The following is a 17059-nucleotide window of genomic DNA, read 5'->3' on the forward strand; positions in this document are numbered from 1 at the left end:
AGAGTATTCTATATTGGGCTGAGACTTTAATTACTTTACTGATATTTTGCTAGAAAAGGCACTCTTTGTGTTGGAAATTGTTTATCCATAGAAGATAGTGAGAGTGGTATAAGATATCATGAATGATCTAGCCACATGCTAGTAAAAACCTAGAGGGGGAAGAAATTGTCATTTCTGGCAGACCAAATTTCATTGTTATGGTGGTAATAATAACTTAATTGCCACTTAGTGTTTTAATATTACTGGAAATAGAAATATTCCTCAGATTGCTGCCAACAAGAATGGCATAAGTTTCTCAGTGAACATCAAGAACTCAATACAGTGAACTGTGCAGGCATAAGAGAGTATTGGATTAAAGAATTCATCAATTACAATATGATTTCTTATGAAGAATTTTTTGCATGCTGAGCATTGTAGAGAATGGATATAAGAAGGTGGAAAATGAGTACTGTCTCCTTTATTTCCTTAATAATAATAATAATTTAAAAAGGAAGAACACTATTTGAATCTTTGAATACAACTGACTAATGTTATTTCTATAGACAAATAAATCATTGAATGAACATACTTCCTTTTGGAATTTATATTTGTTCAGCAGTACTAAAAGATCCTTAGATAACTGAACATTTCATCTATTACCATACCTCTTCTTAGCCGTCATGCTTTGAAATAGTTCTCTTACATATATGATTGTAGCTACCCCACAGTATTGTTGATTGGGTTATTCTAACTATCTTCAAAACTGTACAGGGTTGCTACAAAATCAATAGGAAATCATGGAAAATATAAAATTAGGTATGTTATCTTGACATTCCAATTATTTACTATCATGTGATGATTTGAAGTAGATCTTTACTAGGTCTCACCCAGAATAAATCTATTTTTATATTTATAGTCTATGGATATCTCCTAGGAAAGTAAATTTTATTTTAGGACTATCTTTTAAAGGAAATATAACCAATAAAATGTCTTAAAGAAGCATTACATACAAAATAAGTCTAAACTATTCTCTCAAGTACAGCATTCTTGCTAATGCTTTCCAAACAACTGGGGAAATCTTAGATGAAAGGATGCTGGGTATCTTGCACTGACTGAATGACAAACTATTAATCTTGTAGTTCTGTTTATCTACTTGATTTTGGGTTTTAATAACAAGTTACAAAATGTCATGTTCAGAGCAACATTTTTTCTCAGATTTTATTTTACATATGAAACTATTACATAAGGAAATGTTGGTTTTCCTTTTGCTCAAGAGTGGAAAGCAACAGGCATTGCTGAAAGATTAACAGAAAATTCATTCTTTAGTATTCAATAATGATTCAAAACTTGACAGATTCTAATGTTTCTTAGACAATAATATAGGAAAGCTTTTGTATTGTCTATGCTATTTTTCCTACGTTATGAATAGTAGAGAGACTGTATAAACTACAAGCAATTAGAGCAATCATTTTAATTTATTTTTGGCTTTTTGAAAAATTAAGTTGTAAAACATTCGATATGGTTTTTGAAATGTATAAGAATTTGAAAAATCAATCTGTAAGAAATTACATCATCAGATGATTACTGGAGATTTCTGATTCCTGATCCAGCATGTCAGGAATTCAGAGGTTACCACTCCACCCTAACAAAAAGTAAGAAGCAGCACAAAATGAAAAGTCAACAACTCTTCTTAGATCTACCAGAGAAGTGAGGTCACAGGGCAAATCCCCTGCCTGCAAGATTGGAGAGACAGGCAGGAGGATACAGAGAATCATAATGTACCAAATTTGAAACCTCTGCAGGATCCAGTGTCTAGGGAAGAAACCCTGAACCATAGCTGATCAACTGCCTGAAGTTCAGTGTGGACAACTCTGAGAGTTAAAATTCCCAGAGGGACCCAGTCACGGGGGCACTTCCACACTTGGGAGGTTTACCTCCAGGAGCTCTACAAGGTCCTCACAGTGAACATCAAAGAAAAAACATCTTGTGCTTCTAGCAGGGGAAGACAAAAAGGAACCATTCCGAAACATGCCAGAGCATTCTGTTCTTCTTAACAAGGCCTGGAAAAACTATTTAACAGAGCCTAAACTGCTGAGGTTTTATAAGAGCTCTCTTGACCTGTAAAAGGGAAATGCCCAACTCTAGCCTGCTCTGGCCTTCCACGTGGAAGAAGAAATACACAAATCCAGCCAGCCACCCTGTACCACCCGGGAGAGGGGAAAAAACTGAGAAGCACTAGTGAAGTTCACAGCATGAAGCACAAGTTCACCAAAGGACTGAGACTTCATCAATCAGTTACAGAACACTTCCACTCCTTCCACACCCTACCACTACGTTACGAAAGGCCTATTTATAGCAGTCTCTTTTACCTGCAAATCATATCTGGCTATCAAGAAAAAAATACAAGGCATATCAAAAGGCAAAAAACACAATGTGAAAAGACAAAGCAAGCATCAGACCAGACATGGTAGGAGTATCAGAATTATCAGACCAGGAATTTAAAACAACTCTGAATAATATGCTAAAGGTTCTAATGGTAACATGCAAGAACAGATGAGCATTGTAAGCAAAACTATAAAAGTCCCAGGAGATAGCATGTAAGATCTAGATGACCTTGAGGTTAGTGATGATGTTTTAGTTATTACATCAAAGGCACAATCCATGAAAGAAAAAATTGATAAACTGAACTTCATTAAAATTTAAATTCAAATTTAAAATTTCTGCTCTGGAAAGACACTGTCAAGAGAATGAAAATACAAGCCATAAGCTGAAAGAAAATATTTAGAAGAGACACACCTGATAAAGGACTGTTATCTAAAATACACAAAGAACTCTTAAAACTCAATAATAAGAAAACAAACAACCAAAATTTAAACATGGGCAAAAAACCTAAACAGATACCTCACCAAAGAAGATATACAGAGGCAAGTATGAAAAGATGCTCCATACCATATGTTATTAGAGAACTGCAAACTAAAACAACAAGGAGGAACCCCTATTAAATGGCCAAAATCCAAAACACTGACAACACCAAAGCTGGCAAGTATGCAGAATGCAAAGTAACAGAAACATCCATTGCTGGTGGGAATGCAAAATACAGCCACTCTGAAAGACACTTTGGTGGTTTCTTCAAAACTAAACATATTTTACCATACATTCCAGGAATAACACTCCTTGATATTTACCGAAATGAACTGAAAATTTATGTCCACACAAACACCTGCACACAGATGTTTATTGCAGCTTTATTCATAATTGCCAAAACTTGCCAAAAGCGGCAAGATTTTAGTAGGTGAATAAATTGTGGTACAACCACACAATGGAATATTATTCAGCTCTAAAAAATAAATAAGCTACCAAGCCATAAAAAGACATGAAACTTCAATGCATATTACTAAGTGAAAGGAACCAATCTGAGAAGCTACATACTATGTGATTCCAACTACATGACATCTGGAAAAGACAAAACTATGTAGACAGTAAAAATATTAGTGATTGCCAGGAGTTAGGAGAGAGAGAAGGATGAACAGGTGGAGCTCAGAGGATTTTTAGGCAGTAAAACTACTGTGTATGATACCATAATGATGGATGCATGCCATTATACATTTGTCAAACCCTACAGAATGTATCACAACAAGAGTGAACCCTAATATAAAGTATGGACTTTGGGCAATTATGATTATCTGTGTGGGTTCATCCACTGTAGCAAATGTACCCCTCTGGTGTGGATGTTGACAGTGGGGGAAGTTGGGCATGTGCGGGGGCAAAGGATATACAGGAACTCTCTGCACCTTCCTCTCAAAATTGCCATGAACCTAAAACTGCTCTAAAAAATAAATTTTAATCAATTTAAAAAATATTACCTTCCCTAACTGCCGAGAAAAAATGTTTAAATTGAACATGTACATAAACCTGTAAAATACCGAAATACAGATTTATGAGATGTGTACTATATTCTCATGTTTCCTATTATTCCATTTTCACCGTATCAATTTAATTACATTTTTATTTGTAAAGGTTTATTTTATAAACCTTCTATTATTGCATTAAATTTTCCTTTTGAAGCTCATTTCACAAAAAGAATAACCAATATTTTAAGTAAAAATGTCAATTATTTATAATTGCAGTTATTAATAAAGCTTTCTCATAAAACATTAGGCTAAATTTGTCTTAAGATATATTTCTTTTCTTCAATTTGTGAATTTTAAGTACTAATATAACAATATTACAACTAAAAAAACATTGGGGAATATTATAAAATCCTTATTTGTTTCTCGTTAGCAAAGAAAAGTTTCCTTCAAGTTCCGTTTACCAGAAAACCTAAATTGATCACTGAAACAACTTTCTAAAAGCAACATAAAATGTATGCCATTTCTAATACAGTCTTATTTATAAATCTAAGAATGTTTTTAAAGACTTACTACTGTTAAATGTTTAGTGAAGGACCAGACACATGCAGTAGAAATGATCATGTAAATTCATTATGTATAATTAATGCTAACAAAACATAAAGTTAAAGGCAAAAGTACAACATAAACATTGCCCAAAAGCTGACATCTTTGAAACAATAACACTCAGCTACTTTCAGCACTCTGACTTTGACCAAAGATGCCACCTTTATTCCTAGTCTTTATTTTATTTCCTAGCATTTCCTTATAGCTTATTAAAAGCCTGTTGGTTAAAAACATGGAAGAATGACATAATAGAGAAGGAGTTTGTTTCTCACAAGGAGGAGATCACTGTGACGTGAATACTACTTCCAAAAAATACAAGGTCTCCTTGAAGAGAAGTTCAATGGCCCTCTTCCCCACAAGGATGCAAAGGGCATATATAATTTAAAGGGCTGTGGAACAAATATAACCATTATCGGACACCATCATTAAAAATGGGCTATAGATAGCCACCAAGAAGGCAAATATGACAAAAGACATAAACAGTGAAAGAAAAGACCTACAGAAAAGAAAAATCCAGCACACTAGACTAAGTGCCCAAGAACAAATGGTTGAAGTAGAAAACAAAACCCTCAAGAAATCAAAATCAAGAAAACAAAAAAAGAAGAGTCAAAAATTAACGGTAGAAGTGAACAGCTGGCGTACGCACCCCCAGCGGACAGCCCTACCAGTATACGTATCAGCCAGTGCTGAAGATGCACTTCATACCAGTGTTCATACCTTCTCAAAAAACACAGTTACAGTTTTTATAGTGGAAATACAGGTTTTCAAAAACATCACTTTAAAACAAATAAAAATCCCCAAATAATCAACCATGAAGAAGAAAACAACATCTGAATTGTAAGTAAGAGATGGAAAATATAAGTGAATTTAAGACATACTGAGCTTTAGCTAGAAATTCCAACCGTTATTTTAAGATTTCTTTAAAAAGAGTAAATAGAATAAAGCATTTCTTTAAAAAGAGTAAACAGAATCTAAGCATTAAAGACCATTTTTAGCAGATAAAGAAAGAAACCACTCTTCAGATTCAAAGAGCCAATGGGACTCCATTTTTAAAATCCAACTCAATTACTGGAAAACTGAATTGAGTTACAAAATTTGGAATCCCAAGGATAAAGAGAAAAAAAACTTAAAATCTTTTACTTCTTAAAGACTTCTTTTAAAAAGATGCCCCACAAAGGAATGAAAATCAAATTCACATGAGAATTCTCACTCAAAACAGCAAACGCTACAGGGTCTGAGGAAAGAATAACTTGGAACTCCCACATCCAGCCACTTTGTCAGTCACGTGAACATAAAACAATTACATTTTAGACATACAAAAACTCAAAAAGTTTACTAGCCATGAATTTATTTGAAAGAATTACTGAAGACTATTCTCTAAAAGGTGAATAAATAAAGATACGGAATACAAGAAAGATTTGTGAGAAGTAAATACGACTTAGATTTAACTCTAAGTAATTTTTAGAAAATTCTTAAGCATATAAGAGCTTGGGAACTTTACGAGCTTCTTTTTCCCTACCTTTTACCCTTTTATCCTATAACTCACATAGCGAAGTCCATAAAGAAAAATGGGAGATTAATAAGTTATTGTACAGAAACACTCTGTGAATGCACTCAGCCTGGAGGTGGAATATTGCCTCCCTTGCACGCCTGTCCTAGTCAGCACCTCAATCTTCTACCGGCAGCATCCACTATCTGTCATGTGCATTAACTTTCACCTTACTCTACAGTTTTACCACCTAGATATTCATTCCTAAATAAGAAACCTTAGTTTTGCCTATTTTTGAACTTTATCTGAATGGAGTCACACAGTATATAATCTTTTGTGTCTGGCTTCTTTCACAAAACATTAATGTTTGTGGGAAGACAAACATGACTATGGAGGCAGGAGAGCCTGAGTACTGTCTCTCAGTTCCCCCCAAGTCTGCAGTACTGGTATGCAGCTCCCCTGGGCAGCTGACTCCTAATAAGATGTTTTCTGTGGGAGTAAGACCATTTCATGCCTGCAACAACCCCAGTGCCATGCACCGAATGAGGTCCATCCCCATTCTCTATCAAAGTTCCTAAAAAAGGACAGCAACAAGGAACTCAACACCTACTGTACCCAGCCATGCCCATCCCAGGAACACCTTTCCACTTGATGCTGAGAGCCTGGGAAAACAAATATATCCAACAGCCACAGCCTAGAAGTTGTAGCCTGCATTGTGGCACTTACTGTTTTGTCTCAGCTCTTCAAGCAACAGTGGTGCCTATATGGAGCAAATATGGGTTTAGCTGGGTTGGTAGGCTAGGGGGGTATCTCTGGGAGTGATGTAAGCTCTGGAAAGACCATTGAGTCTCCACCTGCACTATCTTAAGCAGCTGGCTACCTCTAAATGAGAAGGTTGCTCATCCAAGCAAGAAGAGCTTATAACTGGGTGGCCATGTTGTCTGTGGGCCACTAGATCCCAGAAGCAAGCCTCAGAACAATAGATTCACCACCAAATGGTATCTCAGACTTAGGAAGCTCCTCTTAAAAGAAGCAGCTCTTAGAGATCTCAGGGGAAGGATGGAAGGAAGAATGGATGGGCAGACAACGCATGTTGCTGCTAGGATACTTATCCATACATCATTATAGTCATGTTGGCAGTGGCTGCTCTTATGGAAGGAAGGTAAGGAAGCCAACAGGCTGATAAGAAAGTCCAGAAGGAACTTTAAATAAAGTTGCAGGAACAAGCTGTGTTAAGGCCCAAACTCCCAGGAACCCTGCAAGTGCCTGCTTGCAGGAGGGAAAGAACAGAGGGAAGCCAGTGGACTGATGCAAAACCTGAACTGGACCTAAAAGAGCTGCAAAGATTGGGTGAGAGAAAGCGTAACAGTGCATAATTTAGAGCAATTAAGAGAAAAAAACTAGGCTTGGGATGACAAGATCCCCTGAGGAGTATTCCCTTAGAAAGATTAAAACTGTCCCTTCCCTAGCCCATTGAACACTCTTCAACTACAACATATTCCTGAGTTTAACCCATACAGGACTTCAAGTGGCTACTATTCTATCTCCTTTCACTGCACTGTAACTGCAGTTCCTTTGGGACCTGGCACCTGGTAACCGGATTCACTCATTGCAAACCCAGCTTATTGCAGGTAAAAGTATTGGGAAGAAAAATAACACAAAACAAACCTAAGGACTCCTGATTCTTCTGTTCTAGTGAGCTTCCTAGACATTCAGGTGTTGGGAAGTGGGGAACTGAAGAGGAACAAAACATTCCTCTCATTTCATCTGTGCCTGTTCGGATTTAGCAAGTAAACAGATGTTTTGCTTTGCTTAAATAAAGGACTTCTGGATGAATACACACTTGAACTCCAACTTTATCTAAGGTGATTCTGCAGCTAACTGTGGTTGTGGAATGGTAACCCCGGGCACCTGCAGAGTATATTCCCCAAAAAAGGACGTAAAGTCTGGATCAGTCACAGAAGGGACAGACACCAAAAGTGTGGCACGAATGAACTGATTCAATATTGAAAAGGAGGTGGTGGGAGCAACGGAAGTACATGATAGTTCCTACCATCTTATTATAAATCTGAACAGACCAATTACTTCACATCCCTGTTGGAAAGGCATTTTTTGATGAGCCCCAGTGTCAGAAGGTAGATTGTGGAAAGATAAATCATATTTTCTGCTAGCACAAAGCTAGCCGAGACCAGCAGCTTCTACATTTTCCGAAGTGAAAAAAAAGCTGTATGTGGCTTCAGATTCCTACAAGGAGGCCAGGTGCTACCAGTGGTGTTATGCATTTCCCTTGGCAGCAGCATCCTGATGCAATTTGCCTTTGCAAGAAAGGCCATTCTCATAACGACACACTACCCAGTATCATACACGCAGGCAAGTGCATCTTGGTCCTCCAGTCCTTACAAAACATGAGACCAGCAAGGGGTAAGATCTTCTCCTGAAGTACAGCCCATAGCAAGTCCAGTACCACCCTGCTGACGTAACTCTCCATGTGATTCCAAGCGCATCCTGCCTTTGTAGTAGATGCAGCACCACTGATATGATTAGTATTCTTGCCAAAAAATGCCTAACTTGAATCTAATCATGAGGAGAGAATAAGACAAATCCAAATTGGGACACTTACAAAACAAATGGTGTAGCTTCTTTAAAAACATCAGTTGTGTAAGGCATGGAAACTGTGCTAGATTAAAGGACACCAAAGCAATATGTGACCTTTGCAACAATAAGCACTTCCGTGAAGCGTTAAACTATCTGCAACATACACTCAGAGTTGGGGAGAGCACAAATGTGGCAAAATGTGTGTGTGTGTGTGTGTGTGTGCATGTAGGATAAAATAATTAGAATTCAAAATGATGGTATGGTATAAATCTGCAGCTTATACAATTAATAGGTTTTAAAACTAGCTGCAACACTCATTCCCATCTTTTAAAAACTTCTTCAAATGTTTAATTCCTCCTTCCGTCACAGAAAATTTATTTATGTCACCTTTAAATGAAAAGTCACTCCAGATAAACACTTACGAGAGCAGGTGGCAGTTTGCCACTCCAGACACTGTCCATATGGAAAAGAGATTATGTAAGCATTCGAGTCCACACATCGTCTCGTACTACTGCACCACATACACTCCATGCCGTTGCTGGTACAGTTGGAGCAGGATGTCCGTAGAGAACATGGCTTTTTGCATGGCCTTGCATTTTGATTTGGACTAACTGGAATAAATCAACAAATATAATTATTTTATTTGTTAACTCCATTTTAACACAGATACATAGGTTTCATTTGTTTTGTGGTTTAGAGAATGTATCAAATAAGCCAAGTGTGGGATAAAAATTATAACAAAAAATATGTGATAAGGTAAATGAAAATGAAGATGAGATGTCAATACTTCCTAAATTTATTATCACATTTGAAAATTATGCTTCTTCGGAAAATTTGAATCCTTTATTCAAAGTACATAAAGTTACATAATTTAAAGCTTATAAATAGAAATGTAGCCCATGATCTAGTTTTCTGTCTTTGGCTAATTACTGCATACACTATCATTATTTACTTTCCCGCTAAAATTTTTTCCAAAAACAGTCCACACCTATCAAAACAAATGCCCTGTCAGTGAACATGTTCCTGATATAAACAAACAATAAAAATAAAACAATATACTATAAAGTCTTTACATGAAATAGAATATCACAACCATTAGGATAAAAGCAATTTTTTTAATGCAAGCAAGGATATGAAGAAATTGGAACATTTGTTCATTGCTAGTAGGAATGTAAAATGGTACAACTTCTATGGCAAACAGTATGGCAATTCCTCAAAAAATTACACACAGAAAACACCATATGAGACAGCAATTCCACTTCTGCCTATATACCCAAAAGATGTAAAGCTGGACTGGAAAAGATATTTGTAAACCCATGTTCATAGCATCATTACAACAGCCAATAAGTAAAAGCAACTCGGGGGTACACTGATGGATGAATATAAACAAAATGTTGGATATACATACAATGGATAATTATTCAGGCTAAAAATGGAAGAAAATATTAACATATGCTACAATGTGGATGAACCTTGAAGACATTATGTTAAGGGAAATAAGCCAGCCGTAAAAGTTCGTACACCTTATGATTCCATCTATGTGAGGTAACTAGATTAGTCAAACTCATAGACACAGAAAGTAGAAAAGGTGGTTGTCAGGGGCTGGGGGAGGGAAGTATGGAGAGTTATTGTTTAATGGGTATAGAGCTTGGGAAGATGAGAAAGTTCTGGAGATATATGGTCTTCATTAATGCACAATAATGTATATGCACTTAATAACACTGAACTCTACATTTAAAAATGGTTAAAATGGTAAATTTTATATTATGCATATTTCACAAAATAAAAAATGTTTAAAAAACAAAAATAATTCAATATTCCTTTATCACTTAACAAAAATCTACTTCAAGACAAATACCATATGACTTTAACCCATACGTGGAATTCAAGAAATAAAACAAATGATCAAAGGGGGTAAAAAAAGACAAATGAAAAAACAGACTTTCAACTATAGAGAACAAACTGATGGTGACCAGAGGGGAGGTGGGTAGGGAGATGGATGAAATAGGTGATGGGGTTAAGGAGGACACTTGTGATGAGCACCAGGTGTTGTATGGAAGTGTTGAGTCACTATCCTGTACACCTGAAACCAATATTACAGTGTATGTTAACTAACTGGAATTAAAATAAAGACTTAAAAAAACAAGAAGTGGGCACTTCTAACATTTTATACTGGCTAATAAAACCAAATAAAAAATTACAACACAATTAGTCCACGTTTGGGGTTTGAATGTCATGACCAATATAAAAAATAATAAAGGTCAATCACCACAAAATGATATATTGTGCAAAAAAAAAAAAGATACAACAGAAAAGTTTCTTCTTACTTGCCAAATGAAATAGATCTATAAGATGAAAATGATTCTAAATTAGTTGTGAATCTTAAAAACAAATCTTTCTTCCAAACACTATTATTATAAAAGATGTTAACAAAATTAAAAACAGATTCAACCAAGACATAAAGATTGCATAAAACAATAAAATTTTGGTAGTTTCACAAGTTAATGCTGAGGTCACTAGTAGTAAGCGGGGAATGTGGGTAAAGATAAAATTTACCAAAATTATCAGGGAATCAACATCATAAAAAGATGGTGAAAGTTACCTCAGGCACATAGACTTCCACAAGTGGAAGGGGGTGGTAAGAAGAGGAGTTGGAAACATAATATTTTTAAAGAAATACTAGTTTACTACTTACCAACAGGCTTTTCACAGACGAGGCCATCTGCCATAGATGTACAAGGATTAGCTTTTAGGCCTGCCACTGCGGCCTTTTCTAGATAGGCACAGAACCCAGAATCATTTGGTTCACCTGGAAGCCACTGCAGTGTGGTGTTTGTAAAAGGAGACATGTCTTCCCATCCCCAGTAGGATATGTTGATTTTGCGCAAGCCTACCCACGGTGATACTTTCTGTAAACAATAGCAAAAAGAGCATGAAACAAGTTAGATATACAAAATTGTATTCCTTAGAAAATAGCTCATTATCATTAAAAATTACATTTATAAATACATAGAACTGCCTTTCTAAAGATTTCCTGTACCAGAGATAATGACCATTCCAGCATATTTGGAGAATGATGTAGAAAAGAACACTATTTTTCAAACATAGATTTTGCACTCATGCTACATAATTGCGGTCAGTTATTTAGCCCTAGTGAACCTCAGTTTCCTCTTCTACAAAATGAGATTATAAATATCTGATATAAATACCTACCTTATGAGGCAAGGTCATTAAAAAATTAACATATTGCTGCTGCTGCTGCTGCTGCTCTGTTAACTGCTACTACTGTCACCAATTAATCAGTTCTGGGGGTAAGAACCTACAGCTAAGTTACATTACATGCATGTGAGAGAACAGGAAACAACATCAACAGACTGTATACAGAGGTGAGTGAAGACTTCTTAACATGTTCACAAAAGGACTAAGAAGAATAACTGCCTCTGTCCTAGTTCAGACTTCTACTAGTACATCAGGCCTTTCATTCAATTTTAGATAAAATTATGTCATCTACTTTCATTATGAAAGAGATCAAGAAAACTGATAACACCTGACTCCTTTGCCTAAAATTTAATAGATTGCCAAATGCCACAAAACTAAATACTCCTAGTGCTCTCAGTAATATTTCAAAAGGAGCTGAAAAAGAAAATACATTCTGTATACATAGATCTTATTTTAATCATTAATCAATTTTAAAATGTGTTTATTCACATGATATTTAAAAAATGATACATTTTTGGTCCAAGTTACTCTCTTTACAAAATTCTATTAGATTATAAACAACTCCTTCTATTTTTTGTTTCTGCTTTAGAGTTATGTGGGGTTTCTCAAATTTTTTTATTTTTTTCTAACTTTCTTAGATATAATTGACAAATTAAAATTACATATATCTAAGATGTACAGTTTGATGTTTTGGTACATGCATACAACATGCAATGATTACCACAATCAAGCTAATTAATGGACCCATTACCTCAATTACCTTTTTATTTGTGAGAACATTTAAGATCTAGTATCTTTAATTTCAAGTATACAATACAGCATTATTAACTATAGTAACCATGCTATACATTAAAGCTCCAGAACTTATTTATCCTGTATAACTGGAACTTTGTACCTTTTGACCTACATCCCTACATTTCCCTCACCCCTGCCCCTGGCAACCACCATTCTACTATCTGCTTTTACGAGTTTCACTTTTTTAGATTTCACAAGTACAATCATGTAGTATTTGCCTTTCTCTATCTGGCTTATTTCACCTAGCATAATGTCCTACAGGTTTATACATGTTGTTGCAAATGGCAAGATTTCCTGCTTTTGTAAGGCTACATAATACGCCATTATCTATCTCTATCTCTCTCTCTCTCACACACACACACATATATAATATCACATATCACATTTCATCTTCTTTATCCATTTACCTATTGATGAAAACAGGCTGTTTCCATACCTTAGCTATTGTGAATAATGCTGCAATGAACATGAGAGTGGAGATATCTCATTGATATCCTGTTTACATTTCCTTTGGATATATACCCAGACACCAGATTGCTGGATCACATGGTAGTTCTATTTTTAATTTTTTGAGGAACCTCCATACTGTTCTCCAAATTGACTATACCAATTTGCATTCCCACCAACAGTGTACAGGGTTCCTTTTTCTCCACATCTTTGCTAACTTCTCTCTTTTCTTTTTGTTAACAGCCATTCTAACAGGTGTGAGATGATGTGTCACTTTGATTTTGATTTGTATTTCCCTGATGATTAGTGATGTCCAGCTTTTTATCATATACTGTTAGCCATTTGTATATTCTCTTTGGAAAAATGTCTATTCGTATCCTTTGCCCATTTCTTCACTGGATTTTTTTCTTTTATATTGAGTTATTTGAGTACTTATGTATTTTGGACATTAACTCCTTACCAGATGTATGGTTTACAAACATTTTCTCCCATTCCATAGGTTGTCTCTTTACTGTGCTGAATGCTTCCTTTGCTGTGTAGAAGCTTATTAGTTTGATGCAATCTCATTTGTCTATTTTTGCTCATTGCCTGTACTCTTGGGTTCATTTCCAAAAAATCATTGCCCTGACCAATGTCAAGAAGCTTTTTTTTCATGTTTTCTTCTAGAATATTTACGGTTTCAGGTCTTACATTCGTCTCTTTGATCCATTTTGAGATTTTTGTATATGATGTGAGATAAGGGTGCACTTTCATTCTTCTGCATGAGGATATCCAATTTTCCCAGCATCATTTATTGAAGAGACTGTCCTTTCCCCATTGTGTGTTCTTGGTACCTCTGTTGATGATCAATTGATCATAAATGCATGGATTTGTTTCTGGGCTCTCTGTTATGATGTGTCTTGGTGAAGGTCTCTTTATGTGTTCAATCTGTTTGGGGTCTCATGGATCTGGATGTTCACTTGGGAAGTTTCAAATTTGAGAAGTTTCCTGTTATCATTTCTTTAAAGGAGCTTTCTGCCCCTTTTCTCTTTCTCTATGCCTTCCAGCACTCCCATAATCCATATATGGATGCATTTGATCGTCTATCATAAGTCTCATAGGCTTTCTTCACTTTTTTTTTTCATTCTTTTTTTCTTTTTCTACCTCTGACTGGATAATTTCAAATGACTTGTCTTTGAGCTCACTGATTGTTTTCTTCTGCTTGACAGTGTCTGCTATTGTAGTGCTGTATGAATTTTTTTGTTCAATCACTGTGCTCTTCAGCTCTGTAATTTGTTTGGTTCTTTTTTATGATATCTATGTCTTTGTTAAACTTCTCATTTTGTTCACATATTATTTTCCTAATATAATTCAGTTGTCTATATCTCTTTAAGCTTACTAAGATTCTTTTAAATGATTATTTTGAATTCTTTGTCAGACAGCTTTTAGTTCTCCATTTATTTAGGTCAGTTACTAGTATTTTATTCTGTTGCTTTGGTAATGTTATATTTCCCCGATTTTTTGTGAACCCTATGGCCTTGAATTGGTGTCTCATTTGAAGAAGTAACTACTTCTTTCAATCTTTATAGATGGAATTCAGAAAGGAGAGCCCTTCATCATCCAGCCTATCCAGAAATTCTAGAGGGCTATGTAGTAGACTCCATAGGCGGGTTTACTGCTGGAGTACTCAGCTAGGCTATCCTGGTGGCTAGGTCAGTGGGTAAGCAGGTCTAGAGTCTGTGTCCACAGGGGCCTGCCTGGTACCTGGATCCAGACGGGCAAGTCTGCAGCCTAGGACCAGTGCAGTAGGTCTGGAGCTTGTGTCCACATGAGCAAGCTAACTGCCTGGGTTCATGGAAGTGGGCCTAGAATCTGTGCCTGTAAGTACAGGACTGGATCCTGGGTGCATAAGGGTCACCTGGTACAAGGGTCCATTGAAGTAGGCATGGTAACTAGGTCCATAAGGGCAAGCCCAGAGCCTGCAGCCATGGTGGCAGGCCTGCAGCCAGGTCCACAAGGGCCAATCTGGAGCCTGAAGCTCTTGGGCCAGACCGAAGGAAACATGGAGGTTAACCTGGCACTGGGATAATTTTCGATCCTGAATCCATGGATGCCACCTTAGTGCTGGGGTGAGCCTGGCACCTGGACTCATGGGTACGGACCTGGTCCTGAGTCTTCGGGAGCTAGCCTGGTGCCAGGGTCCACTAGGGCAGGCCTAGTGACCAGATCCATGGAGGCAGGCCTGGTTCTGAGTCCATGAAGGATGGGCCTGGTACCTGGGAGCACATGGGTAAGCCTGAAGGCTGCGTACACAGGAAAGGGCCTGAAGCTTGAGTTTCCAGGGGTGAGCCTCGTCTTGGGTCCACAGGAACCAGTCCAGTGCTGGAATATACTGGGGAGGCCATGGAACGTAGGTCTCCTGGAGCCTAGGGCCACAAGAGGCCAGCCTGGAGTGTGAGGCCATGGGGAGCAGTCTGGAGCATTCCTGGTAGGAACCAATCAGGCACCGGGGTTCACTAGAGAAGACCTGGAGCTAGGGTCAGCAGCAAAGTCAGGTGCTCATTTCACTCTCCTTCCCCTTTGCAGAAGGTCTCTCTCACCATGCTTCACTGCCCTGAATGGGCTTGGGGGAGGGATGATGCAGGTGATATAAAACTGTCCTTTCTTATTTCTGCACTTCTCCCAAGTGCTATATTCTTTTACTGAAATTACCTAGTTCTTGCAAAGGTACTTGTGTATATGAATGGTTGTTCAAACCAATGTTTCTGTGAGGGGACAAGAGCGGGAAATTTCCATTCTGTCATCTTGCTGACATTATTCCTAAACACTTCTACCTTAATATAATAATATATTTATTTTCCAAGTTACTAAGTTAACAATATTATAATGTGAGGTGATTTCAAAACTCCACATCACCCTCTTTATATTGTGTACTGTCAGGACAGAGAAAAATACGTGTCTCCATTTGAGTATTTAACATACAGAAATAAGATAGATATAGCCAGTGTTTATTCTGTATATATGTTACACAAATGGTCCTACAGAGCTTCTAAAGATAGCTATAAACCTAGAAATTTGCAAGGTGTATAAATACAATAAATTTCAGAGTAAACACTCAACGAATATTTCTTAGATATAATTAAAGTATCCTTGAATATTCATTATGACAGATCTCATATCACCTAGTAAAATACTGTACAGATAGTGGGTAGTCAATAAATTTTGTGAACAAAAGTTCATTAGAACAGATATGGTTATTTTCCACCATCCAACTCCTGAGACAGAGATAGTACTTAATAAATGTTTCTAATTATAAAAATACACATGCTGCTTTGTCTTGCAATCACCATATATTTCATACATTATTCTGAAAGATATTTTGATAACCAAAAAACTATAACATCTTTATAGTTCTTGATAATAACAGCAGGAGTCAATCCAACATAGATATTTCAGATTAATGACTATGCTTCACATTACAGTGACTCTGCCTACATTTCCGACTATCCATAGTAAAGACAAGTCATTTAAAATGAAATATTACTCCCTAACTCATCATGATAAGGATCTGAGAGGAAGAGGAGAGAAACAGAAAAATGAAGCCGTTGATAAAACATTTAAAGTAACTATTACCCAGTAAATGAACTGGACAGGCAGTTGAAAATCAAAGATAAATTACTATATTATGAAAATTTACTGCAGCACACCATAAATCATTACAATATTTCATTAGCCATTTCCAAGAAGTAAATGATTATCTGACCCAGGATCTCTCCTTAAATTGCCTGAATTTTTCTGTCTTTATTTGCCAAGGAAGGGTTATCGTACGTGTATACAACTGGTATGACTCAGGATAGAAGTCATTTTACATAAAGGGATGCTTACTGGAATGTCACCTCGCAGAGGCATCCACCTTTGAAATTTTGCTAAAGCTCAGCTTTCTAATGAAACAAAACATTTTTTTCTTTTCTAGGACATGCTAGTCCACAAACTCTCAAATCTAAATTCCTCACACATCCAAAATAACTGTTAGTCCAATCTTCATGATCTATAATAACAAGAAAAAACGAGGAACTAACACACGAAACCTTGAAATATGCAT

General features: G+C 36.5%; 1 protein-coding gene across 6 annotated transcripts in view; it reads right to left on the minus strand.

Moving 5' to 3' along the window:
- The window catches only part of ATRNL1 (attractin like 1), a 746554-nt gene that overhangs the window by 566677 nt on the left and 162818 nt on the right, over positions 1–17059 (minus strand). For all 6 annotated transcript variants that reach the window (XM_026494203.4, XM_026494204.4, XM_057308391.1 and 3 more), the window contains exons 16-17: positions 11213–11426; positions 8940–9128 (exon numbers count right to left, since the gene is read on the minus strand). In XM_026494203.4, the coding sequence (XP_026349988.2) occupies positions 8940–9128; positions 11213–11426 (403 nt within the window). The remainder of the gene's footprint in view (positions 1–8939; positions 9129–11212; positions 11427–17059) is intronic.

The sequence above is a fragment of the Ursus arctos genome, unplaced genomic scaffold, assembly GCF_023065955.2.
Source record: "Ursus arctos isolate Adak ecotype North America unplaced genomic scaffold, UrsArc2.0 scaffold_7, whole genome shotgun sequence".
Classification (NCBI taxonomy): Eukaryota; Metazoa; Chordata; class Mammalia; order Carnivora; family Ursidae; genus Ursus; species Ursus arctos.